Below are 20,766 nucleotides of genomic sequence, written 5' to 3'. Positions count from 1 at the left end.
AAACTTAAATACTGGAATACAAAAAAAAACAAACAAAAAACAATGAAATTACAATTCTGTAGATCTAAATGACTGAAAGAGTGATAATTAAAAAACTATGAAATGCAAAGTAATAAGATTAATAAGATAAGATAGTAAAACTACAAAAAACTGAAAAATTGAAGAAATAAATAAATGAAATACTGTAGAGAAATTAAGAAACTAAAAAGCTGAAAATCTGGAAGCCTGAGAAACACAAAATTAAAAAAATATATATTAAATTGGGTAAATTAAACACAACTGTAGAATGTATACAATTTATTTGGAATTTAATAATTCAATTTAGAAATTTAGGAAAAATAAAAAAGGTGTCAAATATTTCTTTTTATTTTTATATTTTTTTTATATCAAGTTTTGGAAAAGCTCTAAAAAATTGCGTGTTGAGAAAGTTTCATAAAATCCGGTCTCTGCTTCTCAAATACGATTTGGAAAAAAGTAATTTTGTGTTGATGTTAGTTTTAAATATATTTGTTATGTTTGTGAAGGAAATTTAATCCAATCTTGCGATTATTACTGTGTGGGGTGATTGATTGCCAATTAAAGTTAGTGTAATATTTTGCTGCCAAATTTAGCACCTGAAACATTCTTTAGTTATGTTCTAAATCCATTTGTTCTTGACCACTCCCACCCTTTCGCCTGTGATATTTCTGGCTCCCTTTCTGGAGCAGGCGGATTGGCATGAGCGGCTAAGACAGTTTCACTAATTTCAAACGAAATAACGGTGTTGCCAAAGTTAGAGGCGTCCCAGGACCAAGAAGGAGGCTTCAGTTACAGAAACACCAGCGACATCTACACATATAAAACAGGAGACCCACCGTCCTCCGAGCCCCACTTCTGGTCCATTTACTAGAAGGCAAGTTACGTTACATCATCACAATGGTAAGTACTTGCAAAGTTAGTGCACGTTATTGAAGCATGCAAGCTGATAAATCTACTCTTGGTGAACCCGCCTATGTTAGAGCCTTTAAGTACTGGAAGAAGAAGATTAAGAAAGCCCAAATAGTAGTTACCCTTTTCTTTCACCCATCACATAAATCATACATTTTCCATTCCAGACTATTGCGGGTGTCTCATAGGTAGTGAAATTTTTGTGACCGGTTTTTTCTCAGTGTCTGTCCTTTTATGTGCTTTTTTGTAGATTTTTGTGAACGTCTGTGTCTTATGTCCTAACACCAATACATGTGTAGACTCGTATCTAGGCATTAACTGTGTCGTCTCGTAAATAATTCGTTTGTTCATGTATCGTAAAACTAACATTTGCCCAAAAACTTAAGCACAATCTAATCACGCGTGTTCCTTCCACAGGCTGATCTCAGCGCCAGGGATATCGAAAGTGAGTAAAAAATATAAATAACAATCACCGACATTTAATTCCAAAGCATATGCGTCTGGCTAATTTTAACCTAGAACTTATATGGCCACACTCGCATCTGAATCTATTTTTACTCCCCATTGATTTCTAAAATTAGAATCGCGCTCCGCTATACGCTTTCCCAGTAACCTAATTATTGAAACCACTCTAACTAAATGACAAAGATGGTAATCTGGGTCTGACTTAGGAGCGAACTTCGTGTTCTCGATCTACGATTTTGAGGGCAATGGTACCGTCGATGCCGTCAATTTGGGCGATATGCTCAGGGCCCTCAACCTCAACCCAACCTTGGCCACCGTTGAAAAATTGGGAGGCACCAAGAAGAAGAGTGAGTGCCACTTACTTAAACTAAAATGCAAATCATGAACGTGAAAATTACAGACGAGAAGAAACTCAAAGTAGATGAATTCCTTCCCATCTTCAGCCAGGTCAAAAAAGAGAAAGAACAAGGCACATTCGAAGATTTCTTAGAATGTTTGAAGTTGTACGACAAAGAAGAAAACGGCAAAATGATGGCGGCTGAGCTTTCCCACACCCTCCTCTCCCTTGGTAAATACATCGCAAAAATTTGTTCCAATTAATGAAATTTGCCGTTTAGGTGAGAGGCTGTCAGACGCTGAAACCGAAGAAGTTCTCAAAGACTGTATGGACCAAGAAGATGACGATGGCTTCATCCCTTACGAACGTAAGTTACCATCAGATTTAGCTAAATTTGTCACCACATAGAGCTAGAAGTAAGCACGTTATTTTGCGGATTTCAGCATTCCTCAAAAAGATGATGGCGTAAGAAGCTAAATTTAGATTTTATTTTTGAGTAAGTAGGAATTTTTGCTACTGAGCGCCGTCGCTTCGCAAAGAATTTACTGTCGTAATGCTTAGCCGCCTTTTATTTAACATGTTTCAGGATTCCATTGCTGCATATTTGTGTTGTCCGTCCACTAGTTGTTGACCTTAGTCTAAGAAAAGTTTTTTTGTAGCAACTTGAAAAACTGTGCGTTCCACACTGGGCAAAAATTCAACACTAAGACCGGAAGCCATCACGCACACACGGGCCCTGACATCTACACGCCTCAATTGGAGATTTTCACACATGGAAAAAATAAATTTAATTTTTTGTTGGATTTATTTCTTCGTATGTTTGTTCAATAAATTGTAAAAATTCGTTGCATCTCATTTTTTGGCTAATGTATTATGATGACTGTCATAACAATAAACTGTAAAACACCCTTAAAGTTTCAATGAAACTATTAAATAAATAAATATTTAATTCATATTTTTTTTCAATAAATTTGCAATTCTCAAGTTACAAATATGCCTAAAATAAAATTCTAGACACAATTTTCATTTCTCTGGCCAATTTCTTCGTTTTATTTTTATCCTCATTAAATACCTAAAAATTTATCGCCGAAAGATAAGTTTCTTCCTCCCAAATTACGCGTCGACGCCTAATCATGAAGCGCCGAAAGCTGTTAACAAGTTATTTCGTTACCTAAATGTTTGATAGTTAAAAATTTTTAACCGTTTCACACATCTGAGTTTACCACGACTTTAAAAGCTTTAGAGCTTTTAATTATAAAGTTATTTCAGCTTATGTTTTTCTCCCAAAATCCATATAACGTATTGAAATAAGTCAATAATAGGGACTCCAAAGTAAAATAAAATAGTTTTTGCGACTGTATGTACAAAAAAAAACTCTTAGAAAACCTATCCCGTATAATAATAACTGCAATAAAATCGTAAATAGTACCAATACAACACATATTCGTTTTATATATTTACTTTACTCTCATATATAAATGCATTTTTGTTTTTTTGTCTCTGTACTTTGCAAAAAAAAACGGTATACCGTAATTTTGCATCTATTTCTTAAAAATTCACCTACGTCCACTCACTAGAGACAGCGTCCTCTGTTTGGCATTGATGTATTCAAAAATATGATTTAAAGATTACTTTAAATTAGTTTAAAAATTGAAGAAAACTCAAAATTTACTTATTTTTTTTACTTTTTATGAAACACTTTCAATGTTACCTACTTCAGAGTGACGAAAGGTGGAACACTATCTACATATTTTCCAAAATAATCTAATATTTGTGAATATTTTTTCCAAAAAACTATTTTTTCTAAAAAAACCTTATTTTTTATAACTTTAAAACCACCAACTTTATTAAAATATTTTGATCGAGATCTTCACCGAGGGTATAAAAGTGATTTTCAGTTTCAAATATAATTGTACGAATATTAGATTTTTCCATTTGGAGCAGTTATGGTACCATTTTCGTAAAGAAACACTTTGCAGGTGATTGAGAAATTGACTCACAGATCTAATAAGCAATGCCGATCTATTTGCGTGACGATACTGCAGTAGTATTAAATTGCAATTGCAGTTTTTTTCGGTCTGCAACCAATGAAAAGTAACATGCTGGCAGTCTTAGGTCCTGATTTAGATTAAGATAGGTGTGCTATATAAAACATCGGGATGACATTATTGAAGCCTCATTCGTTGCGCATCGCCAAGAAATTGCACTCAAGCAAATCACAATGGTAAGTAACGAAAAAAATATTTCCAGTAACATTTAAGTCATTACAGGCGGACTTGAAAGAAAAGGAAATCGAAAGTGAGTAACATTATGAAAAAAATACTTATAACACTTTGAATAATAGGTGCGAAACTAGCCTTTGATATCCATGGGGAGGGCGAAACTTTGGACGGAGTGAATTTGAACAAATTTTTGTATTGCCTAGACGTAAATCCGAGTTTGGCCAGATTGGAAAAATTCGGTGTCACAAAAAAGCCTGGTTTGTTTTAATCAACTGATCAATTAACACAATTGAAATTTGTTCATCCAGGTGAAAAAAAGTTTAAATTCGATGAACTACTTCCAATTTACAGCGAATTGAAGAAGGAAAAGAAGGATCAAGGGTGTTACGAAGACTTTATCGAGTGTCTCAAATTGTACGATAAAAATGAAAATGGAAAAATGGCAGCAGGGGAATTGTCCCATTCGTTACTATCTCTAGGTGAGTTATTGGCTTTGTTTAAATCATTGTTAAAACTTTAGTGAAGGCGAAAAACTAACCGATGCGGAGGTCGACGAACTGTTTGAAGACTGTCTTGATGAAGAAGACGATGAAGGCGATATTGAATATATACGTAAGTTCTTACGCTAGACATTTCACAAAAGTAAAAAATGTTTTGCAGCATTCTTGAGACGCATGTGCAGTTTGGACCCCCCTATCAAGCCCAAGAAGAAGAAGTAAAATGACTTACTGAGAAAATTACAAATTATGTTAAACTAACGTTATTAAGAATAAAATATGCAACAAAAGCCTTTTATTAATTCCTAAAAACCACACATTCTCTTAATTAAATTATCGTTCACGGCCCATTTCCGGCGAGCTTTCGCCTGGCCGCGCCTGCGTGAGCTTTCATCTCCGAAGACGAGATTCGATCGACCGCCTGGGGAGCGCTGCAACCAGCCTCTCAAAGCGAAAGGAAAAGCTTCTTTCGTGTCGAAACGTAAACAATCGCTGACACTCGTCCGATGTAAAGCTTTGAACGAATTAGTCCGTTCGTGCTATCGAAAACACAATAATAAACGCCTGTTAAGCTCGAGCCTCTTCCTGCTCCTGGGCATAATTCCGAGTGATTCCTTCTTATCGGAGACTTGAAACCGGGGTGATTTGTGCTGTGCCTGAATAGCTTTTTCAAAATGACTGATGTGCGTACGAATGGTGCTCATGTGCCTGAAAAAATTCCGGGGGATACCACCTCGGGAAATGCAGGTGAGGGTTTGCGACAGGAAATAGAGCGATTCGTAAACAACGTTTCGGATTTTCGGGCGCTATTAATAGGAGTCTGAGCGAGAAGGAGAGCGATTTGCGACAAAATTGCGCTCTTTATTTCACCTGCGACGCTTTATTTTTTTATTTTTAGAATTAAAAATTTGTCATTAAAAATGAGAAATAAATGAATAAAAAATAAATATTTTATTCCTAATTCTAGATTTTTGTGGTTAATTTATTGTGTGAAAGATCACTTATTTTATATTGTATTCGGTGAGTAAAAGTTTACCTCCAAAATGTTGGTAAACAGGTGACTTCTGGTCTTGAATATTCAAATAAACATATGTTGCGCAATGAAGAGGATGACATCACGTGGATAGCCGACAAACAGCATTGAAATAAATTAACACATAATATGGGGAACTGTTGCATAATTATCAAGACACATTTATACACAGTGCTAGAGCAGAATTTAACTGTTCAAAAATTTAAAACGTGCTGAAATACTAAAATACCAAGTAACGATTTTATAATAATGTTAAACGTACTCGTAATGTTTCCTAATCTTTGCGAAAGTGCAGTTTATGTAATTGCAGGGGAATCGATAAGACAGTAACATGTCCTGAGGGTGCTGTGTTCATATGTAGCACTAAATAGAAATTACAAACACAAATGCAGGCAAAACTGTTATTAGAAAAAAATGTGATGAATCTTGTGAGCAGAAAAGTTAATTGTTTAAACAATGTTTCTATTTTTTGGGAAATGTTTACTTTTGTAAAAGGTCAACAAACTAGTGGTTGTTTTCATGATTTATTACTTACTCTGTAGGTAAATAATTGTCTGCTTCGTAAGAGAGGTAAATATACGTTGACAATATCATACCAAAATTAATTGTTTAAATATAATATGAAGCAGATTATATTCTTACCTGTCCGATTATTTATAATAAAAAAACTTTAATGTCAAATTTTATGAACAACTAAATAGAACTTGATCTAATGGTTTTTTAATGTTATTTTGAATAAAACCTAAAACGCATTTTTTAATTTTATTTTAATCCTTTAACATGCCGCTTGATTTTTACTTATAAAAACCACGCAGATTTTTTCTAAAATCTCAAAAAATTAAATGAATGAATAGAAAATGCAGCTGTTTACTCTTCAATGATGAATGCAGCTCTCATTACAAGAATCTTTTATCGTAACATATTATGTTATTGGAACTGAATAAATGGAAATTAATGTCGAATATGTCACTACTAGATTACAGTTAGTATTTTTAATCACTGTGAGAAAAATTTAAAATACGTCGGTATTTGTTATTGAGTAATAACACTCCCTTAATTGCCATCATTGCAGAATAATGAAGCGACAAACCAGAAATCGAACGATAAATTATACAAATAGCCGTCTTTTTCATTTTCGAAACGATCTAAACGATTCCTATAAATGGCAACTTGCACGCAAAATTAAATGAATGATGTAATTCGTCAGATTCTGCAAATATTAACCATCATGGCGTGATGCTATTTCTTAAAAAATACAAAAATGTGAGCCATTATTAGCGAAAGATAGTACCAGTACAGCCTGGCACATAATTTCGCACTAATGAATTGAGGACGTATTGATCACTTTTGATAGTAATTCATTTGGGAGAAACTACCAGACATGTGTCACATTGTTGCAAGTAAAAATAAGACAGTAAATATTGCGTAAAATTAACAAGACGTGTTAACACAGAACGCAAATATTTGTTTGTTAGGAATAGTTTTTTAGGAATACCACAAGCAGTTGAGTTTTGAAAAAATGAATTGGAATCGTTCTTAATAAAACTTTTATTGGGTCAAAGTCACACCGAAATATTTTTTATAATCTATATTTCTTATTTTTTGGACGGATCACGTCATGTGGGAGCGGTGAAATTAAGACAATCGTAGGCTGGATTTATTGTTCACTTAAAATCTAATTATAATTACTTAGGGAGCAGCGTGCTTCGACATAATTCGTCTTATTACATTGGAGCAGATAAGTGAGCATAGGTCAGTTATTATTGATTGAATTACGTTCGTCTTCTTCGAATAACAACTTCCAATTTAGCCTTAATCGACATCAAAAGTATAAAAAGCGTAATAATTGTTGTATTTTTAGAGCGTGAGTAATGTACTCGTACTTAGTTTATCACTTGTACAATAGTCATTTACGACAAGGTTGCATTTATTTGAAAATATATGACTCGTTTTGTTTGTTGTAATGAATTTAGTCATATCAGATTAAATAATTGTATTTGTTCCCTGAAAAACTTATTGCTTCCTCCTAATTATATTAGGATTGTCTGCGAAATGTCGCAAGTCAAGGATATTTGGGTCGCTGTTATTTTCGATCGATCCAATATAACGTTTTATTGGTGTCCTAAAGGACAGCGTCGTTTCAGTTTTATAACTTCAATTTTCTTTCTTTCGATTTAAGATTAGAATATATGTAATTAAAAAAGATAAATCGGTTTCGATAATTTTAATTTTGGCAGACCGGTAGCTGACTAAGCAATATTACAAAACCATTCCATTTCGAAAATAAAGCCAATGTACCTGCTCGTTGATTTAAAAATAAAATACACTTCCAAAAATAAGAGCGGAATGTTTTTGAATCGAGGGGAAAATGAGCGCCCAGAAAAATAGATTGAAGCTGGGATGACTCGGCGATTTCTAGTCTATTAAGAATAGAAAATAACTAAGATTAGTATTATTGTTTAATTATATCTGTAGATAAGGAAATGTTTGATCGATTGTAGTCAGGACTCCAATATTAGAAAACTATACACGAAAAGCCTCCTTTTTGCTTACAGATGGCGCACAAATCCAAAGCTTTAAAGCTCGCCAGAAAGCTTTCGCTTTATTCCATTAACCTTAAGTAAAAATTAATTATTTACAGCCGATTAAGGTTTTAATAATAATAAGTGACTAGATTCGGAGCTGCTAATTATTAATACTGGGATAAGTTAAAAGTTCTTCCTTTTGAAATAGAGAGCAGTTGCTGAAGCCTTGTTAGAGTTGCGTGCTTAGAGAAAATCGTAAATAACATAATTTATATTAAAGCATAATGTGGTGTAACCTACTTTTTTGTGGCACACACCCGGAAACACGTGCATAAATAAAGTTGTTTGGTCATTATAATTCTAACAAACTATCTTCAACAAACATGTCATTTTTAATAAAAGAGAATATTTCTTATTTCTAGAAACATGTTTTTGAAAAAAAACATTTTACAAAAAGGAAAAAACCATAAACATACTAATCAAAAAAATTTACCTGTAAGACAAAAGAAAATTGGTCCATTTAGAAAATTTCTACAACTTCCTTTACTTTGTTCATGTGAGGACAAAAATAAAATTATAAACAAGTAAAAAAGTGGATGTTATTGTAGTACGTAATATTTTTTAAACTGGGACAGAAACAAGTTTTGTTTAAGAAAGAGTCATCGTTTGCGAATATTTTTATGATGAATTTGTAGACTTTGCGTGATCAATATGAAAACTGTACATGCAATAGTAATTGATTGATTTGTTTATTTTTGGGATCTATTGAAATCACAATAAATGACAACGTATGTTGTACTAAAACAATTTCGGAATATTACATAATTTTATTGTTAATCAACTTCATATAATCACTTACTATTGTAAAAAACATATAAGAATTAAATTTGCAACATTTCTTCTTCTCTTATCCTGGCCAGTTGGAAAAAGAAAGCACAAAGCGAACAAACAAATCGACCAGCCTAGTAAAAATACACAGGGATAATATCCAACAAACTAGTTAAACCTACTGTAAGAAGGAAAGAATATTCGCATCTAATAAATGCATTCCCAATCCTGGACGGCCTTTGGGCGTTCATAAAAAAAATTAATAATGTTCGTCTATTTTCAAAATTCCAGGAAATCCATCGACAGCAGAAAGCTCGTTCTATTAGTTTTTTCCACTATAAAAAACCAATAATTCGAGCAATGCTTATTCAAAAAAATTACCTCATTCTCGATAAGTTGTCCTGAAATTATCGCAAAGGACAATGTTAACAATGCAAAAAGCAATGTTGAGCAAACTCTACAATAGAAAGTTTCCTGTCTTTTCTAGAAAAATAAGTGTTGAAGTAACGAAATATTAAGATATTGAAAATACTAACTACTATAATATTAAATAAAATACTGACTATAGCAAGTATTGCTAATGACATTAGAATTAGCAGTGGTATGTATATAAGATTATTTAGTTCCTTTACCAAGCTGTAAAAACAGTAAGTAATGTGAGTGCACTCGCAATTACTTAAATACCTTTGAAAGAGGCGGTGGCGATCTATGCATTTTTTTAATTCTTCAGATATCATTTCCTGATATACATTATTACGCATTAATTGGTAATCACCAAATTTACTCCATTTTGCATCGATATTTGTTAATAATTCATTAATATAACATAGCTGGAATTTGATGTAAGTGGACGTATAAAGGAGAAGATATGGGTTCATCGCAACCAAATACACGATAAAAAACAAACTCAAGTAATATAAGACACACAACTTGCTTGAAAATGACGGTACAACTTTTTCAAATAGAACAGTGGCATAATAGATATTATTATTTTCACCAATTATGGGCCAGTGAAACAACACTGTGACTATCATGAGAATATTATCAAAATAAACTGCGTTTAGTATTATTTTAGATTCCCGTTTAATCCTTTCCAACATTTGGGATTTTGAGTCAGGTGCTGGTAGCTTACATTTTTGCAAAAGTAGTTTAAGTGTGCGCCGAATTTTGTAAACCACCAAAAATCCTCCAATTCCCTATAAATTAAAAAATTAATTATGAACAGTACCAATCTTTTGGAGAACGAAATTCCCCTAAGACTGGATTTTATGAATGCTAATACACTGCCAAAAGTAAAAATTATAGGACCATATGTAACCAACAAGTCTGCATCGAATGTTAGAGTTAATTCCAAAATAAAGGCCACACTCACAAAAGAGTGTAAAACGAAAGTTAGTGTTAAGAAAAATTGCATAATTTTATAGTCGATCGCATCCAATGTCATTTTGTAAATAAACCGCAATGGGTCATTTAATTTTTTCACTAAAACAAAGGGTTCCGTTTAAATGTAACACAATATGAGACTTACTGCTAAAATAATTTTTAGAGAATCTGTTATAAATCAACATGGTTCACAAATTTGTGTTGATGCGTCAACCTTTAACTACAAATAAATTTGTTACAAAAATTAGTGTGTCCTTAATTTAGTAAATTACACTTGTAGTTATTTCTTAAGAATAAAAGTTTTGTCATATAGAAACCTATTACTTCAATTTATTTACCTTGCACAAAAACTGAAAATTATCCCGTATTAGGACAACTAAAAGTTCTTACTATAAACTTCCTTCTTTAATAACTAATTATTTCTGACTACATGATACGAAATGTCTTACAGTTTTCGAAAAATAATCAAAAAACACTTGTTCATTCTGTGGTGACAAAAAAAGTACAAACTTAGCAAAATATTATTTATTCTTTATTAAAGACGTTTTTTAATTTTGGACAATTTGTTCTCTAATCCTGGCCAGTTGGAAAAAGAAACCGCAAAGCGAACAAACAAATCTCCCAGCCTTAAAAATACAACACAATCATAACTCTAGACTTTTCAATTAAACCTACTGTGAGAATAAAAGGATGTTCGCATCTTATAAAAACATTTTCAATCTTAGACGGCCTTTGAGCATTCAAAAGAAAAATTAGCAGTGTTTGCCTATTTTCATAATTCCAGGAAGTCCAACGACAGCACATAGCCCTTTCTATTACTTTTTCGCACTATAAAAAATTTGATAATTTTGAGTAACGCCTATTTCAAAAATAAACCTCATTCTGCATAAGCTGCCCTGAAATTATTACAAAGGATACTGTTAAAAATGCAAAAAGTAACGTTGAGGAAAGACTACAGTACGAAGTTTCTTGACGTTTCTAAAAAATAAGGGGCAACATTTCGTTCATACAATTATTAGAAATACTGACAACAATAATGCTAAATAAAATACTGACGATACCAAGTATTGCAAGAGTCATTAAAATAAGCAGTGGGGTGTATATAACGTCGTTTATTTCCTTTACTAAGCTGAAAAAATAGTTTGAGTAGAAGTTGGTTGACTTTAGTTGGTTACCTTTGAAAAAGACAGTGACGTTCTATACACTTTTTCATCTGTTTGGAAACTATGTTTTGAAATACATTATTATGTATTAACTGGTAATCACCATATTTACTCCATGCTGCATCCACATTTGTCAGTAATTCATTAATATAACATAAGTGATATCTGGCGTAAGTAGACATGTAGAGGAGAAGATATGGGTTTATCGCAACCAAATACACAACAAAAAAGAAAGTCATATAATACAAGAAACAGAACGTACTCGAAAATTTAGCCTCAATTCTCTCAAATAGAACAATGGCATAATAGATATTATTATTTTGACCACTTACAGGCCAATGTAAATACACTGTAACCACCATGAGAATGTTATTAAAATAAATTGCTTTTAGTATTATTTTAGAATCGCTTTGAATTCTTTCAAATATTATGGGATTTGAGTCAAGTGCCGGTAAGCTACATTTTTTTAGAACTAGTTTAAGTGTACCTCGAATTTTATAAATCACTAAAAAGCCCCCAATCCCCTAAAAAAAATTAATGCTGAACATAATACTGATTTTAAAGAGAATGAAACATACACTGCCAAAAGTAAATATTATGGGACCGTATGCGACCAACAAATTTGCATCAAATGTTAGAATCAATTCCCAACTAAAGGCCAAACTCACAAAAGAGTGTAAAAGAAAAGTTAGTAATAAGCAAAGTTGCACAAACTTGTAGTCAATTGCACCCAACGTCATTTTGCAGATAAACTGCAAGGGATCGTTCATTTTTCCCACTGAAACGGGAGATTTTGTTAAAAAAATAACACCCAGTAGCACTTACTGCTATTTATTTCAATGTTCTACAAATGCGTACAACCTTTAACTACAAATAATTTTATAATAAAAAAATGGCGTGCCCTTAATTTGGTAAATTATACTCGTAGTTATTTCTTTGAAACAAAAGTTTTGTTATACAGTTACTGACTAATTCTATTCATTTTTCTTTCTCAAAACCTGAAGGTTAACTATTTGATGGAAACGCTGAAAGTACTATTAAATCATTATTATTTAATAAATAATTATTATCTTTGACTAAAAAACTGATCACCTGCAACACGAAAATTTATAACGCAGAAAAGGTATTTTAAATTTTAGTTGTTCGTTATTTTTTATTATTTATAATATCTAACATACATTTATACACTAATCTTGAAACAATTTTATTAATTATAAGAAGGTGCCCACATTATTAGCATAAAAACCCGTAAACACCTACAGACACTAATTCACTTAAATGTGTCATGATACTGCTTTATTAGCACTGCATAGGGGACTGTGATAAGACAAGTTCCAGAAATAATAGAATCGATTAAAATAAACTATAACTAATGTTAGTACATAAGTTTAAATCAATCAAAAGTAATTAAGGTAAGAAATAAATCTAGTTTTTTAAAGTTAATTTAATTTGCTTCGTAAGTACTGGAGCCATAGCGTGATAGGCTGACTCTTCTAAATTCGGTAGTTTTTCCGATTTGCTTGAAGCATCGATTAGTTTGGGTTGAAAGAACAACCCTTTGTTTGTCGTTGAGTATCTCCAATAAACCATAAAAGCCGTGGTAGAGAGAAATATCTGAGATCTAGGCATTAGCCCGGCGCATCCACCATTTTTCAAGAAATCCTTTCTTGGCATTTCTTGAATTAAACTTTTTTTTGCAAAACAGTTATGCAAATGTGGTACTAAAGTCACAACAAATACATGCAAAAACCCATTTTATTAATACTTAGTTACAGTGCATTAACTTAAGCACATTCAAGTGGTTGTTATACTTAATGCTTCTGTAATGCAAACCCTTTCACATAATACACACAACAGAGAACAAAGCAACTTCAATGAAGCTTCTCCAGTCTCCCTCACAATGTCACGTCTTCCCCAAACCGATGAATAAAAAACCCTCTGCACTTTTGAAAAAGTGAACAAAACCGTTTCCACCTCCCCTAAGTGCCCAAGATGGTATAAATTTTTGAAAAAGCAAACGAATGTCCATGTTGGTAGCCGTCTGTATCTTGAATGGGTCGATCGATGTCGCGGCAGCGCAATAGCGGATGGTGAGCTTTAGCTCGGGCAGTTTTCCGCAACAGCACAGTGAACTCACCCCGAGTTGCCGGTAACAGGTAATTTTACACCTGCACTAGGCCTGCATTTGCACTTTGCAACAGATACACTAATTGTTGAGTAAATTAAGCTGTCCGGTACACCCATTCGATACACGCAACGTTTGGAGCAATTGTAGACCGCTTTTAGGTGTGAGTTATCCTAGAACCGTATTTTATTGCCGGTAAATTGAAATCATCGGGAAATAATGCGTCGCATTAAACACCCCTCGCGAAAGTGTGAATTGTGGCGGTGATTTTATTTTATTTGGTGATAGGATGGATGTAAACAAAGGCCTAGTTCGTGACCGGTCGCGTTTTACATATTTCTTTGTACAAAAAGTAAACAAAAACGTAATAAAATTGGGTTATCGGGGCGCTGATACAATCAACATTAAAATTATTGACGCCACTTAAGCTGTCATTAAGGCCAACACAATTTTATAGCTCCCGACTTAAAAGTGCAGACGAGCTAACTCATTTGATATTTATTTTACTTGAAATATATTCACTAATCCCTTAATCATTGAAAATGTATACAAACTTATGTGTATTTTCATCAACTAAAAATAGAACAATACGAAACGTTAATCAATAAAGGTTTAATTTTTAAAATAATTTTTAAAGTAGATAATTACATTTTGCGTCAGTATTTTATTTTTAGCTCTAAAATTTGACAAAACAGTCTCCTGAATAGGCCTGCTGATTAAAATTACAAAATACAAATACACGAGATGAGATGACAAGACTTACAGAAAAAATTAAATGTTAGAGGTAATCTGGAGTTTAATTAACACATTTCAAGCAAGTGGGAATGTTGCGAACATACTTTTATGGATTTTCTCTGACGTTAATTGATATAGATAGGTGCGGCTATTTTAGGAAAATTTTATTTGAACCAACATCGATTTTATTCATGCTCGACAACATTACAATTTAATAACGTGGTTAGCATTTCGTCAAAACAAGAAATGAGATATGCCAGAAATGCTTTCTATTATTAGTAATGACAAAGTTATCAAAACAGTAAAAAAGCCATTTGCTTTTATAGTATATAAAATATCTCAACTATCTTGTACATACATGCACACCAATTTGCGTGAGCTTCCCGGAGCTTCTTCCACGGGAATGAATTTAATTTATTAGAAAGTCTGAAACATGAAGTTTCCGTTATTCTAAACTGATCGCCTGACTGTGTTTCTCAAACATTACCATTAAGGTGTTATCCAATCATTGCTTGTAAGCGAGCCTTCCGTTTGCACTAAAATGTGAACCATATTTCTGTTTTGATTAATGACAAAGTTTACTAGAAAACCGCCAGTGTCAGGGATAAAATTAATTTCAAAACCGCTGACACTTTCATTCATTTCTGAGCAGAAGGAAGGCGATTATTGTTTCAAGTTTATTACTAAGTTATTTCGTGTATTCTTAACATTCGCAACATTAATAAACATAAACAAATGTGTTTGTGCAAAAGTAGTTTATTTTAGTTTCTTTCTATTATTGAAAAGCGATTGTAAGCAGTCATACAATGTATTGTGATTTATGCATTTTATGTGAGAATAAATGTTCAAAATCCATCTGTTTGACTTTCCATGCACGCATTAGAAACCGCAGTCAAAATTGGGTCAGTTCTTTTGGAACAATGAATTTCTTTAAAAAATTTCCAACGTCGCAATTTAGTAAGTTATTAAGTAGTTTAGTAGTTAAGTGTGTAGAAAGCTTTTAAAAATTGATTCAAATAATTAAAATTTCCGTTCGGTCACGCAAACAATTACACCAAAGTAGTATTCCTACTTTGTTTAAAATCACTTTGAGGTAGATATCAACCACGTCAATCTGCACAGTAATTTGCAAACTGCGGTAAAAAAGTTGATCGCAGTCAATTTAGCAAAATATAATTTAATTGCAGTATCAGCATAAAATAGCGATTTACTTTGGAGAATTTTAAGATAATGTCTCAGCCACCAAACGCAGTATTAAATGGTCCTTCACCTGAAAACAATGTGCCTTTTAAAGATGCTCAACCCCCACAAGACCCGGTAAGAAGGTTGTTAGGAAATTTGCACTGAGTTACGTCAAGTCTAAGTTTAGATAATTAATTCGTACAAGTCTCGCACCCCCATTTAAGTCATGGTAGTTACAGTAATTCGGCATATTATTGACTTGTTATGTAGATAAAAACGGCCGTGGTGAAGTTTCGTGGACTTTTGTCATTGGAGCTTTTCGAGCCAGGCACTGGCAACAAGAGAACACATTGTGTGACATTCCTCCTAGAAATACTTAAATCCTTTCTCATAATTCAAGTTTTTTCTTTCGACGACAAGTATTTTCGTTTCCGATAAACCTCCGCTATTTTTACTCCCATTAAAAACCCATCAATATTTCATGACAAAATAATTGAAAACGAAATCAAACACAAACTCAATTAAATCATGCAATCATCCGTAGCCGAAAACACAGCAGAACGGTAACGGAACTCCGCAACAGTTCCCGGGATATGCAACGGCTCCAAGACCGCCTTTGACACGCCTAGACAGCCGGAGTTCCCTCCCGTTGCGTCCAGGCTTCCCTCCTGGTCCCCCCAGACCCCAGCAAATCCGGCAACCCATTCCTGGCCAACAGCAATTCATCCAGAGACCCCCCGGAGGGGCACCCAGACCGCCAGGTCAACCCCAATTCATCCAGAACCAAGCGAGACCCATCAATCCCAATTTCCGCCCAGCTTCTCCTTTCCCAAGACCCCAACTTCCACAAGGACAACCAAGACAGATTTTCCAACAAAGATCAGTCCCGGCTTTTAACCAACCAAGACCACAACAAATCGACGATCATTTGATCAGAAGTCAAACGCTGGATTCCTCAGATTTGACCCACAAACCCATTGACAATGTCAGGGCTAGTCAGGAAGATTCGGCTAAATCCGCCCTAAATGCCATGAAAAACCGGAGTTTTAGCATGAGTTCGAATGTTTCTGAGCCACACAGTGTGTCTGAAGAGGAGCGGAGGCGCTCCGTTAGTAGTATTGGAAGTTACGAGGAGAGAAGATCGGTTTCTGGATCTTTGGAGAATCTGGATAAGAAGCAGGAAGATTATCCCTCGCGTCCAGAATCGCGGTCTAGTGTTAGAATGAACAGAATTATGGAAGATGATGATAAAATAAATGTTTCCCATAAATCTCCTTCCCCACAACTAGACATGGCGCAGAAAAATGTTGATTTTAAATTACCAGTTCAAGAAAATAAAAACAAGTCACCCTCGCCTGTCGGCAGAGTTGTAGATAAAGTTGAGGAAAAAGACGATGTGTTTATCTCTAAACCAAGAGAGGAAAAGTTGGTTAAAAATGTACAAAACGGTGTTTGTGACGACAAAAAGCCCGATTCCAAAAGCTTGGAATTGAAAAACTTAAAGAAAGCAAAGTCTCCTTCTCGCTCAGGTTAAATTTAATTTACTTATGTCAGTCAAAATTTGAGCAAATCTGAATCCTGACAAAACAATTATCTGGTTTTTCTCTTTGGATTCAGATTTGACTCAAAAGAGTTACTATTGCTAAAAGGATTTCTTTTTTTAGAAGGTGATAACGATAGTGGCGTAGACGAATCTACTCAAGGAAATGTAAGTCCCAAAAGTTGTTTTATCATTTCTGTCACAAAACCTTTAGGACCAATCTAGCAACGGCGACCACAGCTCTCCCCGAAAGTCATCGGGAAAAACTCCAAGTCGCACATCTTCAACCACACCAACCAAGAACAGATCACTATCACGAGGATCAAAATCACCCAGTCTCAAAAGTCCAGACTCGACTGCAAGTACTCCCGGAACAACAGAGAAAAAAAGTAATTTGTCGAAACGAAACTATCGAAATAAAAACCCGGTTTTTAGAAGTTCCTATGAACAAGATCCAAGTGGGATCGGCTCCTTCCCCGAATTTGAAGGTAGTTAGATCAAAAATTGGATCGTTAGAAAACGCCAGTTACAAGCCAGGAGGGGGCAAAGTTAAGATAGAAAGTAAGAAATTAGACTTTAAGAAAGCTGCCCCGAGGATCGAGGCCAAAAACGAGGCATACACTCCCAAAGGGGGCGATAAAAAGGTAATTATGTAATGGTTGCGCTAATCTTAATTGGATGCGAGTTGTGTGCTTATTTAATATTTCGTGTTAGCGGTTTAAATTAAATTAGTGCAAGGTCGCACATTCTACACTCCCTGGCACGCCTTCATACTCATCTAATTCCAGATCCAGCAGCAAAAACTTCAGTGGAATGCGAAGTCAAAAGTTGGTTCTTTAGAAAACGCGACGCATAAACCCAAAGGTGGCGACAAGAAAATTGAGACTGTGAAATTAGATTTTAAGGACAAAGCTAAGCCGAAAGTTGGCTCCAAGGATAATATTAAGCACGTGCCGGGTGGTGGAGATGTAAAGGTAAGACTTCTTGTTTTGATTGTCAACATGAGCCATCCCGGTCACATTTCAATTTTTATTTAACCCAACAAACTTTTTAGTTTGACGATGATTTTGAAGAAGAGGAAGTGAGTAATTATAGCTGTTGTTACACCAAAAACTGCTTCTTAGAAGTGATAATCAAGTTTTCAAAATACATAAAGCACGAGCTTTCAATGTAAATTGTTAGTGATCACTGAGGCGCTTTCACGGCACTGAAACGTAAATTTGTGATAGCGTTTGAAATAGATAAATTATTTAGCTCACAACTCACGTAAACATATCGATATGAGAACAAACAAATTAAAATTTTTGCAAAATAAAAAAACAGAAAAAAGTAGTGTGTATAGGTACCAAATATTTTTTAATGTTTAAATCGATGGTTTCTGTTGGAAAAGGGATGGAAATAAGTGACTGCACGGGGAAATGCAGTGTTGGCACGCAATTAGGGGAGGATTTGTGAGGTGTAGAAACGGGGTGGACTGAATTTAATCGATATTTTGCATCGTTTCACTTTAATTGCCACTCATTTATGTTGTTGTTTTGTGATCATTTGGGAAAATAGCATTTCTTCACTTGAATAGTAACAAATTCTGTTGTTAGATTGAGAACAAGAAGCTGGATTTAAAAGTGCAGAGCAAAGTGGGGAGCTTGGACAACGTCAAGCATAAGCCTGGCGGAGGCGACAAAAGGATCTTCGACGATAAGGAATATTTAAAGCAGAGGTCGGCTATTTCTAGCGAGAATCATTCGCTGTGTGGTTCTCAGGTGAGTGTTACTTCTGGACCTGTTTTTACCGAAACATTATTACCAATTTTAAAATGGACGTAAACCACTGTGATATAACAGATTCTAAAGACTGACCAAGTTCGTATAATTTTCTTCCAGGAGAAGGAATATCTTTACAAATTTTATTGAGTCCTTCATCCATTTCATTTAGGTTAGGGAGGTATTCTGCAGACGAAAATCCAAATTTTTGTGTACACATCATTTTGTCAAATCGATACTAACAAAGTTGAGGCATGAGTTATTCGTGTCGTATGAGAAAGCTCGATTAACTATTAGCTTTTGTGATGACGATTAATAACTGCATGGATTTTCACAATGTCCTTTTGAAACTGTAGTTGTACTTTTCGTACGTAAACACAGTTGGGGCTTTTTATGATAGTTGATTTCGTTGATTTGCTAGCTTTAGATTTATTAACATTGACGATTTTGTGTAGAACTCCTTGCCGTCCCAACCGGAAGCCGGAGGTCCAGTAGCTGATGAAAATCTCAACCAAGAACGTTAATTTGTTATTTTTTAATTAATGTGCCGTCTCTAAACCTATATTAGACCAGTTGATACTTGGATATAGTTCTTTAACTACCGATAAACATGTGGTTGGAATACATTTGAGAAGTAACATTAACTTACTGATACAGCATGAGGCCCGTGTTCGAAATGCATGTATTACTTGGAGAATAATAAATTGTATATTCATAGAGTATATTTAGATTCCACTAACACTAACACTGTATTTTCCACTAAAATGCTGAGGTTCTAGTGTCACTTTGCTTAATTTTCCTTTCATTTCGAGTAAAATAAGCAAATGCTGTTCGTTTCAAGAATATATTTTTCAATGTAAAGTAATATTAATGTACGATAAAATAGTTTGGTGTTGTGATACCTAGAATAATGACCAAACGATCAACATTTTTGTACTGTTTATTAAGGTTGAAACAAAATTATTTCCTCTAGTTTTAATTTACATTTGTAGTTGATAGCGTTAAAATTGTGGTTATTCGTTGTAAAAAGCTTATCAAAACGTTTTATCCTTTAAGCGAGAAATCTTTCATTTTGAAGCGTTTTGATACGTTTCAGTTATGCTGTTTCCAGTAAAAATATTTTATTTTGTTTTGCAAAATAGATGGTATTGAGTATATCATCACTGTATTAACTTTATAAGAAGCATTAATAAAATGTGCATTAGTATATAGTAGCAGCTTTTATTTTCACCAATTTTTGCACCAACAATCACACACGCTGCCCAAAACACTGAACACAAGCCGAAATGCCTTAGGTAAGTTTTGAATTTTTTATTTTTTACAGTCTAGCCTTCTCAAACGAAATTGAATATTTTATTACTCCTGAAAATGTCACTGCTTTTAAACATAAGCCTGAAGATAAATTCGTATTTTTAGAAAATTGTATCCAAATCAGCTCGTGAGAGATATTTTGATCCAAGTGAAGAAAAAGCAAGAATTTTGGAAACTGTGAAAGAAGAGGTTGCTCGAAAGAATCGTCCTACTTCAGCATTTTGCAGGAGTGGGTCACTGAAAGTTAAGAAAAGTGCAACACCTCGACCACCGTGGAGATTTTAAATCGCTTAACGATTTTTTTTATTTTTTTAAATTTCTTTATTAAATGTGCTGCTTTATTTAATTCAATATCCGATCTAAAAATTCATTAGGCAACGCATTTTTGTACTATAATTGAATTGTATTGTCCAACAATCATGCAGAATTTTACATAATCTAATATTTGTTGTCAGTTTTTAAGTAAATGGTTGTTGGACTATAATATTGTACCAGTATTAGTTGTAGAAAATTATTTAGGAAAATTAGGAAAATTACAAAAATTAGTTCATTAACTGCAGTAGTCAGGAAATATAGTGAGCGGCAAAAGCGGAAAACAGAACGTCAAATAAAAAAAAGACGTTAAAAAAAACTGAATTTTTGAGAATTCTTTTGCTGGTCATAAATCTTGTACTGATCATAGTATCAATATTAAGAAAAAGAAATAACCAAATACTATGTAAAATTATATCAT

The 20,766-nt window shown here is 33.8% G+C and overlaps 3 protein-coding genes across 7 annotated transcripts; all 3 read left to right on the top strand.

Moving 5' to 3' along the window:
• The first annotated feature begins 760 nt into the window (after window positions 1–760).
• Window positions 761–2,573, top strand: LOC662923 (myosin light chain 1). Of its 2 annotated transcripts, none has more exons than XM_008202950.3 (7): window positions 761–918; window positions 1,345–1,372; window positions 1,599–1,739; window positions 1,793–1,960; window positions 2,010–2,096; window positions 2,173–2,225; window positions 2,389–2,573. In XM_008202950.3, the coding sequence occupies exons 1-6, from the start codon at window positions 916–918 to the stop codon at window positions 2,196–2,198; spliced, it is 453 nt and encodes a 150-aa protein (XP_008201172.1). In that variant the 5' UTR covers window positions 761–915; the 3' UTR covers window positions 2,199–2,225; window positions 2,389–2,573. The 2 variants fall into 2 exon arrangements, with proteins under 2 accessions (XP_008201172.1, XP_064212403.1); XM_064356333.1 differs by having other exon boundaries at window positions 910–1,041.
• A 1,258-nt stretch (window positions 2,574–3,831) lies between these two features.
• LOC663846 (myosin light chain alkali) lies at window positions 3,832–4,738 on the top strand. Its single transcript, XM_008202952.3, has 6 exons — window positions 3,832–3,953; window positions 4,000–4,027; window positions 4,074–4,208; window positions 4,260–4,430; window positions 4,477–4,563; window positions 4,612–4,738. The coding sequence occupies exons 1-6, from the start codon at window positions 3,951–3,953 to the stop codon at window positions 4,668–4,670; spliced, it is 483 nt and encodes a 160-aa protein (XP_008201174.1). The 5' UTR covers window positions 3,832–3,950; the 3' UTR covers window positions 4,671–4,738.
• A 117-nt stretch (window positions 4,739–4,855) lies between these two features.
• Window positions 4,856–20,760, top strand: tau. Of its 4 annotated transcripts, XM_015985258.2 has the most exons (10): window positions 13,471–13,536; window positions 15,428–15,557; window positions 15,967–16,951; window positions 17,087–17,130; window positions 17,177–17,351; window positions 17,398–17,606; window positions 17,751–17,936; window positions 18,017–18,043; window positions 18,558–18,722; window positions 20,139–20,760. In XM_015985258.2, the coding sequence occupies exons 2-10, from the start codon at window positions 15,471–15,473 to the stop codon at window positions 20,316–20,318; spliced, it is 2,058 nt and encodes a 685-aa protein (XP_015840744.1). In that variant the 5' UTR covers window positions 13,471–13,536; window positions 15,428–15,470; the 3' UTR covers window positions 20,319–20,760. The 4 variants fall into 4 exon arrangements, with proteins under 4 accessions (XP_015840745.1, XP_015840744.1, XP_015840747.1 ...); XM_015985259.2 differs by lacking the exons at window positions 13,471–13,536; window positions 15,428–15,557 and adding an exon at window positions 4,856–5,195; XM_015985261.2 differs by lacking the exons at window positions 13,471–13,536; window positions 20,139–20,760 and adding an exon at window positions 19,178–19,933 and having other exon boundaries at window positions 13,688–15,557.
• Window positions 20,761–20,766: the final 6 nt, after the last annotated feature.

Source organism: Tribolium castaneum, chromosome 4 (genome assembly GCF_031307605.1).
Source record: "Tribolium castaneum strain GA2 chromosome 4, icTriCast1.1, whole genome shotgun sequence".
Classification (NCBI taxonomy): Eukaryota; Metazoa; Arthropoda; class Insecta; order Coleoptera; family Tenebrionidae; genus Tribolium; species Tribolium castaneum.
This window is presented reverse-complemented; position numbering and strand designations above follow the sequence as displayed.

Coding starts and splice junctions, on each gene's coding strand:
- tau (XM_015985258.2), top strand. CDS start 15,471: ATGTCTCAGCCACCAAACGCAGTATTAAATGGTCCTTCACCTGAAAAC. Junction 16,952..17,086: donor AAAGTCTCCTTCTCGCTCAG/GTTAAATTTAAT, acceptor TTCTTTTTTTAG/AAGGTGATAACGATAGTGGC. Junction 17,607..17,750: donor CCAAAGGGGGCGATAAAAAG/GTAATTATGTAA, acceptor ATCTAATTCCAG/ATCCAGCAGCAAAAACTTCA.
- LOC662923 (XM_064356333.1), top strand. CDS start 955: ATGCAAGCTGATAAATCTACTCTTGGTGAACCCGCCTATGTTAGAGCC. Junction 1,961..2,009: donor CCACACCCTCCTCTCCCTTG/GTAAATACATCG, acceptor TTTGCCGTTTAG/GTGAGAGGCTGTCAGACGCT. Junction 2,097..2,172: donor TGGCTTCATCCCTTACGAAC/GTAAGTTACCAT, acceptor TGCGGATTTCAG/CATTCCTCAAAAAGATGATG.
- LOC663846 (XM_008202952.3), top strand. Junction 4,209..4,259: donor CGGTGTCACAAAAAAGCCTG/GTTTGTTTTAAT, acceptor TTGTTCATCCAG/GTGAAAAAAAGTTTAAATTC. Junction 4,431..4,476: donor CCATTCGTTACTATCTCTAG/GTGAGTTATTGG, acceptor ACTTTAGTGAAG/GCGAAAAACTAACCGATGCG.